Consider the following 15,518-nt stretch of genomic DNA (forward strand, 5'->3'; position numbering starts at 1 on the left):
CTCTTCCCACAGACACGATGTTCAAGCACTTACAAGCCATGGACGCCATGAGGAATTTCTCCGAGTTCCGGCAGGAGGCCAGTATGCTCCACTCCCTACAGCACCCGTGCATCGTCTCACTGATCGGCATCAGCGTGCACCCGCTCTGCTTCGCCCTGGAGCTGGCTCCGCTGGGCAGTCTCAATACTGTGCTGGCAGAGAACAACCGAGGTGACTTCTGCTTCTCTTCTCCTCTCCTATTGCTTGTGTGCCAGTTCTGTCTGCTCAAACACTTCTCCTATTGCTTGTGTGCCAGTCCTGTCTGCTCAAACGCTTGCAGCTGCATCAGATGCGAGAAACTCATCAGCCCGCATTTCATGCAAAGCGTAAAAGGTTTTGACACAGACAAAATACTATTGACCTTGCCACAGAAGGTCATAGATCATCTTATTGCCCTCTCCGAACAACAACAACAACAAGTGGCCCTCGGGGGCTTACCCTTCGGCCCCCAAACACTGACTGCCCCACAGCCCACTCTTTCTCTCTCCTGTGCATTATATATATATATAATGGCAATATTACTTTATGTTCATTTGTCTTAGGCAGGTCTGCAACCCCGCCTTTCACCATTATCACCCAGCACACAGCACTTCCACTGCAGCAAGGGATTCTGGGAAATGACATGCAAATGAGCACACAGTGCCACCTTTTTCTTCAAAACCATATAGCGTGGTCCCCTATAAGTGTGTATTAATATTTGTGTGTGATGTTCGGCTCCGGTATATAGGAGCAGGGTTCGCTCTGTGTATGCGCTATACGATACAATGAGATAGATGTTACCTAGCCCTGGTATAGAAGCAAAGTGATACACTGACATGTATTGTGTTATCTTGATACATTGACACACCGTGTTGTGTACTTTACATACTTGGGATTCTCCACCATTGCGTGGCACGTGGCACGTGACACACCGTTCCCATCGGCTCTCCCGTGTCACCCTTTCTTTACATGCTAACTCCCGGCTCCTTTGCTTGGCAGTGCCCCCGTCGTTCATGCCCCTTGGTCACATGCTGACCCAACGCGTGGCCTATCAGATCGTGTCCGGCCTGGCTTACCTGCACAAGAAGAACATCATCTTCTGCGACCTGAAGTCCGATAACATCCTGGTTTGGTCGCTGGACGTCCGGGAATCGGTGAACATCAAGCTCTCCGACTACGGCATTTCGCGGCTGTCGTTCCACGAGGGGGCGCTGGGGGTAGAGGGTACCCCAGGCTACCAGGCACCCGAAATCCGACCACGGATCGTCTATGACGAGAAGGTGAGCGTGTCCTGCGCGCGGTGTCCCACGGCTGCGAAGAAATCATTGGGGTGTATGTATCGAGGGGAGTATGGGGTGAAGTAGGAAGAGAGCACCCCACAAAATAATAATAACTTGGGGAGAAGCGTAACAGCGTCCGACGTTTCGTTGCCAAATCCACCTTCATCAGGGAGAGAGAGGTGCCGACTTTCCTGCGCAGACTTGTGATGTCATTCTTTGGGATGTCACAATCTGTACAGGTAAAAATACCGCGTGTGAGCACATTCGCGTCACCGATAAGTCTGCAGCCCTGGCCTTCCCCATTATCTCTTAGCAAACAGTGCTTCCACTGTAGCCAGGGATTCTGGGTAATGACATGCAGATGAGCACTCGCAGTGTCACCTTTTATTTCTTGTCCACTTTAACACGGACCCCTGTAAGCGTACGCCTGCCACATTACACAGCTTTTCAGCACAGCCTGGGTTACAGAAGTGCAGAGAAAGTAACCCTACTCACAGACAGCTGTTTGGACCTGCACAAATAATGGTTCCGTTTCATGCATCTGTGCACAGATCGAAGGAGCAGCGTGTCGCCCTGCTCTGCGCTGATACAGAGGGGGTAATTCGGTAAGGTGCATTAGTGCCTGTCCCTAGTGCACCTTAAAGAATTACCACCACAGACTATGGGAGGAGATCGTAGGATGTGGCAAGAGCGTGGCGTGTGGCAGCAGCGTGGCTTGTGGCAGCAGTGTGGCGCGTGGCATGTGGCAGCAGCATGGCGTGGCAGCAGCGCGGTGTGTGGAAGCAGCGTGGCGTGTGGCAGCAGCGTGGTGTGTGGCAGCAGCGTGGCATGTGGCAGCAGCGTGGCGTGTGGCCGCAGCGTGGCAACAGCATGGCATGTGGGAGTGTGGCGTGTGGAAGCAGCGTGGTGCGTGGAAGCAGCGAGGCGTGTGGCAGCAAAGTGGCGTGTGGCAGCGTGGCATGTGGAAGCAGCGTGGCGTGTGGCAGCAGCGTGGTGTGTTGAAGCAGCGTGGCGTGTAGCAGCAGCGTGGTGTGTGGAAGCAGCGTGGTGTGGCAGCAGCATGGCATGTGGAAGCAGCGTGGCGTGTAGCAGCAGCGTGGTGTGTGGAAGCAGCGTGGCGTGGAAGCAGCATGGCGTGGCAGCAGCATGGCATGTGGAAGCAGCGTGGCGTGTAGCAGCAGCATGGTGTGTGGAAGCAGCGTGGCGTGGCAGCAGCATGGCATGTGGAAGAAGCGTGGCCCAAAGGTCACGAACCTTTTCTGCAAAGAGGCAAAACCAACAACCAGAGCAAGGACGACCGGCTGTGGGCCATGTTAACTAAGTGGTGATAACAACGGCGCCACAGAACGCCGCCTGTTCCAACCCCGCTTGGTAAATGTAAGCGCGTGTCCTTAACGTGGCAGTCACCCTGCTGGTCGTTATTACAGGTGCACGGCCCGGCTTTTCCTGTCTGTAACAGAACTGTTCTGCCTGTCCTTAGGTGGACATGTTTTCCTATGGCATGGTGCTGTATGAGCTGTTATCGGGTCAGCGCCCAGCTCTGGGTCAGCACCAGGTACAGATCTCCAAGAAGCTGTCCAAAGGAATCCGCCCGGTGCTGGGGCGTCCGGAGGAGGTCCAGTACCACCGGCTCCAGGCGCTGATGATGGAGTGTTGGGACACCAAGCCTGAGAAGGTACGGACGCCACGCGGGGGAGAGTCCGGAGGCCTGGTGAAGCTTGGGACTGTTACCCTTGTCTGCCAGTGGGGGGAACCTGCAGTGGGGGGGTGAGGGTGGGCTGCAGTGGGGGGGGCTGCATTGGGGGGAACCTGCAGTGAGGGGGTGAGGAGGGGCTACAGTGGGGGGAGACCTGCAGGGGGGGGGCTGCAGTAGGGGGAACCTGCAGTGAGAGAAACCTGCAGTGGGGGGGGACTGCATTGGGGGGAGACCTGCAGTGGGGGGGAGACCTGCAGTGGGGGGGGGCTGCAGTGGGGGGTCACCTGCAGTGAGGGGGGAGACCTGCAGTGAGGGGGGGGGAGACCTGCAGTGCGGGGAATCTGCAGTGGGGGAGACCTGCAGTGGGGGGAATCTGCAGTGGGGGGGGCTGCAGTGGGGGGGGAGACCTGCAGTGGGGGGGAGACCAGCAGTGGGGTGGCTGCAGTGGGGGAGCCCCTGCAGTGGGGGAGGGAGACCTGCAGTGGGGGGGAGACCTGCAGTGGGGGGGAGACCAGCAGTGGGGGGGAGACCAGCAGTGGGGTGGCTGCAGTGGGGGAGCCCCTGCAGTGGGGGGGGGGAGACCTGCAGTGGGGGGGAGATCTGCAGTGGGGGGGCCCCTACAGTGGGGGGGGGGCGCAGCAGTGCCTTGCATGTTACTAATTCAGTGCGCAATGTGCTGCGAGCCGCTCTGCCACCACAGGTTGCCGTTGGATACTGTATTATATACATGCGCTGCCTTTAGTAATTGTGACCCAATGTCTGCTGTTATATACACAGCTATCTCTCATTCATCGGTCACGGTCATCCACAGGTCACTCATTCTGTCACTTCCGTATGGCAACTAGCCCCGCGTGTCCCCCACGTGTCCCCCGTCTCTGCACTGTAAGCCTCTTATTTACCCCTTCAGTGCTGAATGGGCAGCAATACCCCCAGGACCTCCCCTGTACTCCCCAGAATACAGCCATGCCTGTAATAATAGCGCTAAAGATAAAGAGATTATGCTTCGATGTGACCTCCGGGCAGAACCTCATCCACACCTGTGCATGAGCAGCGATGTACAGCACTGTGTTCACCCCAGTATGCTCAAGCTTTGCCTGTGTCTCACATGCACCCTGTGCCCCCTTTTCTTCCTTGCAGCGTCCTCTGGCTGCCTCGGTGGTCCGGCGTATGAATGACCCCAGCTTTCCGGTTTTCAAATACAAGCTTCCGTGCGGGACGCAGCAGACGTTCTGCGCTTCCAGGGAGCCGGAGAGCAACGTCGTGTTCTGGGAGGGAGCAGGACTGACCAGGTATCACCCTGCCAAGGATAAGCAGGACTCGGCCTGTCTGCACACCTGTGTCTGTCCACGCGTCGGTCTGTCTGCACACCTGCGTCTGTCCGCGCGTCGGTCTGTCTGCACACCTGCGTCTGTCTGCGTGTCGGTCTGTCTGCACGCCTGCGTCTGTCCACGCGTCGGTCTGTCTGCACACCTGTGTCTGTCCGCGTGTCGGTCTGTCTGCACACCTGCGTCTGTCCGCGTGTCGGTCTGTCTGCACACTTGCGTCTGTCCGCGTGTCGGCCTGTCTGCACACCTGCGTCTGTCCGCGTGTCGGTCTGTCTGCACACCTGCATCTGTCCGCGTGTCGGCATGTCTGCACACCTGCGTCTGTCCGCTTGTCGGCCTGTCTGCACACCTGCGTCTGTCCGCGTGTCGGTCTGTGCACGCCTGCGTCTGTCCGCGTGTCGGTCTGTGCACGCATGCGTCTGTCCGCGTGTCGGTCTGTCTACACACCTGCGTCTGTCCGCGTGTCGGCCTGTCTGCACACCTGCGTCTGTCCGCGTGTCGGTCTGTCTGCACACCTGCGTCTGTCCGCGTGTCGACCTGTCTGCACACCTGCGTCTGTCCGCTTGTCGGTCTGTCTGCACACCTGCGTCTGTCCGCGTGTCGGTCTGTCTGCACGCCTGCATCGGTCTGCGTGTCGGTCTGTCTGCACGCCTGCATTGTTCTGTGCATGCCTGCGTCTGTCCGCGTGTCGGTCTGTCTACACACCTGCGTCTGTCCGCGTGTCGGTCTGTCTGCACACCTGCGTCTGTCCGCGTGTCGACCTGTCTGCACACCTGCGTCTGTCCGCGTGTCGACCTGTCTGCACACCTGCGTCTGTCCGCGTGTCGGTCTGTCTGCACACCTGCGTCTGTCCGCTTGTCGGTCTGTCTGCACACCTGCGTCTGTCCGCGTGTCGGTCTGTCTGCACGCCTGCATCGGTCTGCGTGTCGGTCTGTCTGCACGCCTGCATTGTTCTGTGCACGCCTGCGTCGGTCTGCGTGTCGGTCTGTCTGCACACTTGCGTTGGTTCGCGTGTCGGCCTGTCTGCACGCCTGCGTCGGTCCGCATGTCGGCCTGTCTGCACGCCTGCGTCGGTCCGCGTGTCGGTCTGTGCACGCCTGCGTCGGTCTGCGTGTCGGCCTGTCTGCACGCCTGCGTCGGTCTGCGTGTCGGCCTGTCTGCATGCTTGCGTCGGTCCGAGTGTCGGCCTGTCTGCACGCCTGTGTTGGTCTGTGTGTCGGCCTGTCTGCACGCCTGCATCGGTCCGAGTGTCAGCCTGTCTGCACGCCTGTGTTGGTCTGCGTGTCGGCCTGTCTGCACGCCTGCGTCGGTCCTGGTGTCAGTCTCGCCCCTATTTGGGTCACAGACTTATGTGCATGATGCCCAATATTATTATTTCCCTTTCTGTCTGTTTTTATTGGGGGGGTTTCTGTCTATTTCCTTCGGTTTTCCAATCAGCAGCATTAGCCCCAATAACTGCCTCCCAATTGCGCTTTAATAACTAATACTGTTTATTGACGGGTGACCCCAATATGCCTGCCCATCTCTCTCTGCCCTAATCCAGGGCAGAACTCTAACTTGCAGGGCAGGTTAAGGTAAAGACAACACGTGATGGGCAAAAAACCCCGCCCCAAATTAAAGGGTTCTGTGCATTAATAATTAAACAAATGCACCCAAAGGGTTACATTGGTTTATTTGTTATACAATATGTTGGGTTTTCGGTAGTCTACCAGGAATTGCACCTTAAACTCCCGGAAGCATGTTCCCCGCCTGTGCCGAGCTGCAGCTCTGCCCTGCATGGTGACGCCAATCTCTTCCCGCGTCTCCGTATCTGCAGGAACTACACAGTGGTGAATATAGAGAAGGGACAGGTGGAGGTCCAGTCCCTGAGCTGCCCCGGGATGAAGGTTTGCTGCCAGCTGAAAGTACAAAACAAACTCTGGATAGCCACAGAGGTAAGAGAGAGGTAATTATGTGTATAGTAACATAGTAACACAGAGATAAGAGATGTAATTATGTGTATAGTAACATAGTAACAGAGAGGTAAGAGATGTAATTATGTGTATAGTAACATAGTAACACAGAGGTAAGAGATGTAATTATGTGTATAGTAACATAGTAACACAGAGGTAAGGAGAGGTGTAATTATGTGTATAGTAACATAGTAACACACAGGTAAGAGATGTAATTATGTGTATAGTAACATAGTAACACAGAGGTAAGGAGAGGTGTAATTATGTGTATAGTAACATAGTAACACACAGGTAAGAGATGTAATTATGTGTATAGTAACATAGTAACACAGAGGTAAGGAGAGGTGTAATTATGTGTATAGTAACATAGTAACACACAGGTAAGAGATGTAATTATGTGTATAGTAACATAGTAACACAGAGGTAAGGAGAGGTGTAATTATGTGTATAGTAACATAGTAACACAGAGGTAAGAAGAGGTGTAATTATGTGTATAGTAACACAGGGGTAAGAGAGATGTAATTATGTGTATAGTAACATAGTAACACAGAGGTAAGAGAGAGGTAATTATGTGTATAGTAACATAGTAACACAGAGATAAGAGATGTAATTATGTGTATAGTAACATAGTAACAGAGAGGTAAGAGATGTAATTATGTGTATAGTAACATAGTAACACAGAGGTAAGAGATGTAATTATGTGTATAGTAACATAGTAACACAGAGGTAAGGAGAGGTGTAATTATGTGTATAGTAACATAGTAACACACAGGTAAGAGATGTAATTATGTGTATAGTAACATAGTAACACAGAGGTAAGGAGAGGTGTAATTATGTGTATAGTAACATAGTAACACAGAGGTAAGAAGAGGTGTAATTATGTGTATAGTAACACAGGGGTAAGAGAGATGTAATTATGTGTATAGTAACATAGTAACACAGAGGTAAGAGAGAGGTAATTATGTGTATAGTAACATAGTAACACAGAGATAAGAGATGTAATTATGTGTATAGTAACATAGTAACAGAGAGGTAAGAGATGTAATTATGTGTATAGTAACATAGTAACACAGAGGTAAGGAGAGGTGTAATTATGTGTATAGTAACATAGTAACACACAGGTAAGAGATGTAATTATGTGTATAGTAACATAGTAACACAGAGGTAAGGAGAGGTGTAATTATGTGTATAGTAACATAGTAACACAGAGGTAAGAAGAGGTGTAATTATGTGTATAGTAAAATAGTAACACACAGGTAAGAGATGTAATTATGTGTATAGTAACATAGTAACACAGAGGTAAGGAGAGGTGTAATTATGTGTATAGTAACATAGTAACACAGAGGTAAGAAGAGGTGTAATTATGTGTATAGTAACACAGGGGTAAGAGAGATGTAATTATGTGTATAGTAACATAGTAACACAGAGGTAAGAGATATAATTATGTGTATATTAACATAGTAACACAGAGGTAAGAGAGATGTAATTATGTGTATAGTAACATAGTAACACAGAGGTAAGAGAGATGTAATTATGTGTATAGTAACATAGTAACACAGAGGTAAGAGATGTAATTATGTGTATAGTAACATAGTAACAGAGAGGTAAGAGAGGTGTAATTATGTGTATAGTAACATAGTAACAGAGAGGTAAGAGAGATGTAATTATGTGTATAGTAACACAGAGGTAAGAGAGAGGTAATTATGTGTATAGTAACATAGTAACACAGAGATAAGAGATGTAATTATGTGTATAGTAACATAGTAACAGAGAGGTAAGAAATGTAATTATGTGTATAGTAACACAGAGGTAAGAGATGTAATTATGTGTATAGTAACACAGAGGTAAGGAGAGGTGTAATTATGTGTATAGTAACATAGTAACACACAGGTAAGAGATGTAATTATGTGTATAGTAACATAGTAACACAGAGGTAAGGAGAGGTGTAATTATGTGTATAGTAACATAGTAACACACAGGTAAGAGATGTAATTATGTGTATAGTAACATAGTAACACAGAGGTAAGGAGAGGTGTAATTATGTGTATAGTAACATAGTAACACAGAGGTAAGAAGAGATGTAATTATGTGTATAGTAACATAGTAACACAGAGGTAAGAGAGATGTAATTATGTGTATAGTAACATAGTAACACAGAGGTAAGAGAGATGTAATTATGTGTATAGTAACATAGTAACAGAGAGGTAAGAGAGGTGTAATTATGTGTATAGTAACATAGTAACACAGAGGTAAGAGAGATGTAATTATGTGTATAGTAACATAGTAACAGAGAGGTAAGAGAGGTGTAATTATGTGTATAGTAACATAGTAACAGAGAGGTAAGAGAGGTGTAATTATGTGTATAGTAACATAGTAACAGAGAGGTAAGAGAGGTGTAATTATGTGTATAGTAACATAGTAACACAAAGCACAGTCCTGGACATGGTGTGACCCCCTGAGAAATGTATCGCCCGTTTGTCTGTGTCCACGCACACGTCCACGCGTGGATAAGCTGCGTCTCCTTGGGACTCACTGACTCATTCTGTCAGGGGTGGGCAACTCCAGTCCTCAAGGGCCAGCAACAGGTCAGGTTTTCAGGCTATCACTGCTGCAGCGCAGGTGGCTCAATCAGGGGTTCAGTCCTTGACTGCAACACCTGTGCTGAAGCAGGGATGACCTGAAAACCTGACCTGCTGGTGGCCCTTGAGTTGGCCAGCCCTTACATTATTGCATCCATACTAACTGCCGTCGCTGGGACGGAGGGGCGCGGATAGGGAAGCAACTCTGTATGTATTAAAATAAATTAATCCCCCAAAATGCAAATATACAGTCTAATTACGAAGCGACTTTTAGAGAGCGGTATTAATTAATGTTTAATCAAGGAAGTATGTCGTATTCGTAGGATCAGAAGATATCCATCTACACCCTGCAGGGAATGTGTCCGCTAAGCGCGCCACAAAAGGTTGTCGACACTCCAGCTATTGTGAGCTGCTTCCTCGCCGTGCCGATGATGAAGGAGGTGAGGACTTGTGTTACAATGCCTCTGATTCTGCGTTATATACAAGGTTCTCTTTACAAAAGCCCCCACCTTACAGAATAATAATTGTTAGTACTTGTATAGCGCTGCTAGTTTTACGTAGCGCTTTACAGAGACATTTTGCAGACACAGGTCCCTGCCCCGCAGAGCTTACAGTCAATGTTTTTGGTGCCTGAGGCACAGGGAGATAAAGTGACTTGCCCAAGGTCACAAGGAACCGACACCGGGAATTGAGCCAGGTTCCCCTGCTTCACACTCCGTGCCAGTCAGTGTCTTTACTCACTGAGCCGCTCCTTCTCCCAGGTTCCCCGGCTTCACACTCCGTGCCAGTCAGTGTCTTTACTCACTGAGCCGCTCCTTCTCCCAGGTTCCCCTGCTTCACACTCCGTGCCAGTCAGTGTCTTTACTCACTGAGCCGCTCCTTCTCCCAGAATCCCCTGCTTCACACTCAGTGCCAGTCAGTGTCTTTACTCACTGAGCCGCTCCTTCTCCCAGGTTCCCCTGCTTCACACTCAGTGCCAGTCAGTGTCTTTACTCACTGAGCCGCTCCTTCTCCCAGGTTCCCCGGCTTCACACTCCGTGCCAGTCAGTGTCTGTACTCACTGAGCCGCTCCTTCTCCCAGGTTCCCCGGCTTCACACTCAGTGCCAGTCAGTGTCTTTACTCACCGAGCCGCTCCTTCTCCTAATACAGCGCAGATAGACCTCACACGGTGTTTGCTGCACTTCTGCCTTATTTACCTCTTACAGGGACTTATTTACTAAGTGGTGCAATGCTGGGAAGACGCCGTATGGGCCATTGAAATAAATGGGCTGTGAGAGGTCTCCTGGCACCAGGTGGTGTCGTACAGCATAGCACTGCTTGGCAAATATGGTTCCCGGTGTTTAAATTGCAGACAAGGATTCTGGGTAGTGCTATGCAAATGAGTACACGGGGCGTGTCACTTTTAGCTTTCTATTTGTTTTATAGATGAGTTTTCTGGAGCTTTTGCTTGCTCCATTACGCACCATGTACAGATAAGCACCGGGGGGGGGTCGGGAAGTGCAGAACCAATAGACCTTTTTAGAGACCATTGTTTAGACTGTAACTGTTTCTGTACCATCTCTCTCACACAGAGCTCGTGCCTCGTGTTTGCCGGCCTGTCGGACAGCCTGATCGCCGTGTTCCCGGTAATCGGCGGCACCCCCGGTGGGGACTACTCGTACATCTGCTCGCGCACCGCGAACCGCTCCGGCTTCAAGATCGTGGACGAAGACCCGCGGCAGAACCCGTACCCGGTGCTGGCTATGGAGATCTCAAACGGCGGCTCCGAGGTGTGGTACAGCAATGGGCCGGGCGTCCTGGTGGTGGACTGCACGGCGCTGGAGGTGTCAAAGAGGCTGGAGCCCTACAGCGCGCCGTCCGCCATCGTTTCCATGGCAACCGGCGTGGACTGCAACGGGGAGGAGTCTGTTTGGTGTTTGGACGATAAAACCAACTCCCTAGTCATGTATCACTCCGCGTCCTACCAGCTGTGTGCTCGGTACTTCTGTGGGGACGGCAGCCCACTCAGGGACATGTTTACCGTGCAGCCTTGGGCCGAGCTGGCGCCGGTCACTAGGCAGGTGACACATTGTAACAGCCGCTGCCCGGCTAACATGAGCATCATCTACAGCCAGGAGCGGGGGACACAGCTCATCAGCCACCAGGACTCGCTCACCGATTACTGTTCCGTGTCTTCCTTCTCCTCCTCCTCCACCAATCACGGAGCCACCAAGTCCTCCTCCAGCCTGCCGAGCACACCAGTCAGCTACACCAGCGCCCGCCTCTCCACGGACGGCGAGGAGCCCGACCCGCTACAGGAGAAGCGGCCCAGAATCCCTAGCGAGAGCTGGGGGAGCCGCGCGCCGCCCTCGGAGGAGGAGAAGGTGCGCGTGCAGGCGGTTGGCGTCCTGGCGGTGAAGGATCTGCTTTGGGTTCCCAGGTAAACCAGCGCATTGTCATATGCGCATGTATGTAGCGCTGTGCGAACGTAGCATTTCACAGGCTCAATGAGCCTCAATCCTGAAGAGCTTACAATCTAATTCTGGGAGGTAGAGTGACCTGTGACCCGAAATCACTGGGGTCAAAACCAGATTCACCCACTTCAAAGGCCGTGTTTTTACCATCAAGCTGCTTGTATTGTTTAAGGCAGGGGTGGGCAGATCCAGTCCTCAAGGGCCACCAACAGACCAGGTTTTCAAGATATCCCTGCTTCAGCACAGGTGGCTCAATCGGAGTCACCTGTGCTGAAGCAGCAACAGATTGAGCCACCTGTGCTGACGCTGGGGCCGATTGAGCCACCAGTGTGGAATCAGGGATATCCTGAAAACCTGACCTGTTGGTGGCCCTTGGACTGGAGTTGGCCGCCCCTGCTTTAAGGAATTGTAGAATTTTAAATCTAGTTTTTCTGGAAAGGAAAAATTCTCCAGCTGAGTAGGCGACTTTTCGTAACGCCAGAACGAGGCGCGAGTCTTCCCTCCGGGCAGAAATAAGGACTGTTTCGCGCTCTTCTCTCGGAATGTGATGCTAGTTTGAGCTTCTGAGTGCGAGGGTGAGAGTGCGAAGGTGAGAGCGCGGGGGTGAGAGCGCGGGGGTGAGAGCTCCGGGGTGAGAGTGCGGGGTGAAAGTGCGGGGGTGAGAACGCGGGGGTGGGAGCTCCGAGGTGAGAGTGCGGGGGTGAGAGCTCCGAGGTGAGAATGCGGGGGTGAGAACGCGGGGGTGAGAGCTCCGAGGTGAGAGTGCGAGGGTGAGAACGCGGGGGTAAGAGTGTCGGGGTGAGAGCGCGGGGGTGAGAGCTCCGAGGTGAGAGTGTCGGGGTGAGAGCGCAGGCGTGAGAGCGCGAGGGTGAGAGCTTTGGTTTGAGAGCTCGGGGGTGAGAACGAGGGGAGCGCAAGGGTGAGAGCGTGGGGGTGAGAGCGCGGGGGTGAGAGCGCGGGGGTGAGAGCGCGAGGGAGAGAGCGCGGGAGTGAGAGCGCGGGGGTGAGAGCGCGGGGGTGAGAGCTCCAGGGTGAGAGTGTCGAGGTGAGAGTGCGGGGGTGAGAGCGTCAAGGTGTGAGTGCGGGGGTGGGAGCGCGGGGGTGAGAGCGCAGGGCTGAGAGCTTTGGTTTGAGAGCTCGGGGGTGAGAGCTCCGAGGTGAGAGCGCGGGGGTGAGAGTGTGGGAGTGAGAGCGTCGGGGTGAGAGTGGGGGGGTGAGAGTTCCGAGGTGAGAGCGCGGGGGTGGGAGCGCGGGGGTGAGAGTTCCGAGGTGAGAGCGCGGGGGTGGGAGCGCGGGGGTGAGAGTGTGGGAGTGAGAGTGTCGGGGTGAGAGTGCGGGGGTGAGAGTTCCGAGGTGAGAGCGCGGGGGTGGGAGCGCGGGGGTGAGAGTGTGGGAGTGAGAACGTCGGGGTGAGAATGCGGGGGTGAGAGTGCGGGGGTGAGAGCTCCGAGGTGAGAGTGCGGGGGTGGGAGCGCGGGGGTGAGAGTGTGGGAGTGAGAGCGTCGGGGTGAGAGTGCGGGGGTGAGAGCGTTGGGGTGAGAGCTCCGAGGTGAGAGCGCGGGGGTGAGAGCGCGGGGGTGAGAGCGCGGGGGTGAGAGCGCGGGGGTGAGAGCGCGGGGGGGGAGAGCGTTGGGGTGAGAGCTCCGAGGTGGGAGCGCGGGGGTGGGAGCGCGGGGGTGGGAGCGCGGGGGTGAGAGCGCGGGGGTGAGAGCGCGGGGGTGAGAGCGCGGGGGTGAGAGCGCGGGCCACATCGTGTTCTGCCCCCTGTGTCACTTCTCTGCGTTCTGAATTTCCATAGGCGCGGCGGTGACATCATTATTATCGGGCTTGGAGAAGGCGTGTGATGGACAGCGGGGGCGCGTCATCGCGGTGTTACAAGCCGGAGAGATGGTGCATGATGGGTAAGATTTGGCCCTGTTATACATAGATTAGACCCGTGTCACACGGCGCTCTGTAAATCAGTCGGAAGCGCCGGCGTGTCCGGGAACAAAGGGGTGAAACGTGTTCAAATATTATCTAAACCAGCGAGTCTCCTATAGCACAAACACCCCCTCCTGCCCCCCCTCACTCACCTGCTCCCCCTGCCCCGGCGCTGGCAGAGGTCCCGCGCTTTTCCCCAAGGCATTTAAATTAAATGCCGGGGGATCGGCGTGAGGCATGTGCAACGTCCCTTACCTTGGGTGACGCGTCGCCATGGCAACGTGACCCCGCGGCGTCTTTTGACGCAGAGGACAAGGTAAGGAGGGGGGGCGCGAGCAGGGAGGGAGAGCAGGCAGGGGGGGGGCGCAGCGGGGAAAGTTTGCGTAACACTGATCTAGCCCACTCTTGGAGACCATTAAAAATATAGAGGAGGGGGGGGGGAGGATAGGAGGAACAGGTGGAAGAAGGACAGGAGGGGGGGGAGGAAAGGAGGGAGAGGAGGAGGGGGAGGAAAGGAAGGTAGAGGGGAGGGAGGAGGGACAGAGAGGAGGAGGGAGGATAGGAGGGGAGGGAGGATAGGAGGGGAGGAGGAAAGACAGGTAGAGGGGGGAGGAGGAGGGACAGAGAGGGGGGGAGGAGGAGGGACAGAGAGGGGGGGAGGAGGAGGGACAGAGAGGGGGGGAGGAGGAGGGATAGAGAGGGGGGGGAGGAGGAGGGACAGAGAGGGGGGGAGGAGGAGGGACAGAGAGGGGGGGAGGAGGAGGGACAGAGAGGGGGGAGGAGGAGGGACAGAGAGGGGGAGGAGGAGAGGAGAGGAGGAAAGACAGGTAAAGGGGGGAAGAGGAGGGCGGAGGAGGAGGGACAGAGGGGGGGAGGAGGAGGGACAGAGAGGGGGGGAGGAGGAGGGACAGAGAGGGGGGGAGGAGGAGGGACAGAGAGGGGGAGGAGGAGGGACAGAGAGGGGGGAGGAGGAGGGACAGAGAGGGGGAGGAGGAGGGACAGAGGGGGAGGAGGAGGGACAGAGGGGGGGAAGGGGCTTTACCTGTGCAAAATCCTGTTAAGCCTATAGCAATATCACAGAAAGGGGGGCAGCTAGAGGAAGATAGTGGGGGGGGAGAAGGGAAGATAGTGGGGGGGGGGGGGAGAAGGGGAGGATAGTGGGGGGGGAGAAGGGAGGATAGTGTGGGGGTGGAGAAGGGAGGATAGTGGGGGGGGAGAAGGGAGGATAGTGGGGGGGGGAGAAGGGAGGATAGTGGGGGGGGGAGAAGGGAGGATAGTGGGGGGGGAGAAGGGAGGATAGTGGGGGGGGGGAGAAGGGAGGATAGTGGGGGGGGGGGAGAAGGGAGGATAGTGGGGGGGGGGGGAGAAGGGAGGATAGTGGGGGGGAGAAGGGGGGGATGGGGGGGAGGGAGAAGGGAGGATGGGGGTCCCGTGTCTCCGCTCGCCATGTGTAAATCACACGAGTACACGTTGGGCCAGGGAGTGATGGCCTGATCCCATTAGCAGCGTGTGCAGCCTGTACACAGCCGTCTGACCACCCGATCTTCATTCCTCAGGGTGTGGCTCCAAGCCGCTGCCGTGTCCAAGGATTCCGTGGTCTGCGGCTTCCACAGCGAGTCCACGGCTTGGTGCTTGTCCGTCTGGAGAGGATGGGGGGCCTCCGAATTTGACATTTTCTACCGCTCCTCCGATGAACTGCGGAGGCTGGAAACGGGCATGAGAAAGAGGAGGTAGCGCCGGTCCCAACAGGGTTACTATATCTCTCTCCTCCCGGCCGCACGTGCCACGCGGGAGGATTTTATCACAGCCGCAGAGGCGACGCCGTTTCACTCGGGACGGCGCCCGGAAAGGGAAGTTCTGATCCCCAAGTCTCTCCCTGACGCACAAAGACTGGAGACTATGGAGACAGGAGCGCGTGGGAGACGATGAATCTGGTTGATAACGGGGGGTGGGGGGGAGGGAGGGCAAGGGGGGGGTGAGGCCGGAGCAAGACCCTCACTCGCATCTTACACCCCCCACCCTCCCCGAGCAGTGCTAGGTGGGCCTGCAAAGTTCTGGGAAATAAACCAACACAAACTCTTGATTTCAATCCATAAAACATTGAAAATGAGAACACTACAAAGGCCAGCGCAGTTCCCCTATTTGACAGTGAGCGTGCTGCACTTTAGAATGATGCCGAGCATCTCTATTCTCTTACAGAGCCCCCTAAGCCTCAGACGCTTTCAGGTTGGATGCACCATTGCACTGGGAAATGTAAAGCCGTGGCCCAAACGGGCCCGGGCGTCCCACACCCA

General features: G+C 54.4%; 1 protein-coding gene across 1 annotated transcript in view; it reads left to right on the forward strand.

Annotated features, from left to right (window-relative positions):
* LRRK1 (leucine rich repeat kinase 1) overlaps nucleotides 1–15,058 on the forward strand; it is an 85,311-nt gene extending 70,253 nt beyond the window's left edge. Inside the window, 10 exon segments of the mRNA XM_075575291.1 lie at nucleotides 13–210; nucleotides 1,018–1,298; nucleotides 2,779–2,973; nucleotides 4,132–4,283; nucleotides 6,136–6,253; nucleotides 9,174–9,290; nucleotides 10,423–11,270; nucleotides 13,103–13,127; nucleotides 13,129–13,205; nucleotides 14,781–15,058. Of these exon segments, the coding sequence (XP_075431406.1) occupies nucleotides 13–210; nucleotides 1,018–1,298; nucleotides 2,779–2,973; nucleotides 4,132–4,283; nucleotides 6,136–6,253; nucleotides 9,174–9,290; nucleotides 10,423–11,270; nucleotides 13,103–13,127; nucleotides 13,129–13,205; nucleotides 14,781–14,958 (2,189 nt within the window). The 3' untranslated portion in view covers nucleotides 14,959–15,058.
* The last annotated feature ends 460 nt before the right edge of the window (nucleotides 15,059–15,518 follow it).

Source organism: Ascaphus truei, chromosome 18 (genome assembly GCF_040206685.1).
Source record: "Ascaphus truei isolate aAscTru1 chromosome 18, aAscTru1.hap1, whole genome shotgun sequence".
NCBI lineage: Eukaryota > Metazoa > Chordata > Amphibia > Anura > Ascaphidae > Ascaphus > Ascaphus truei.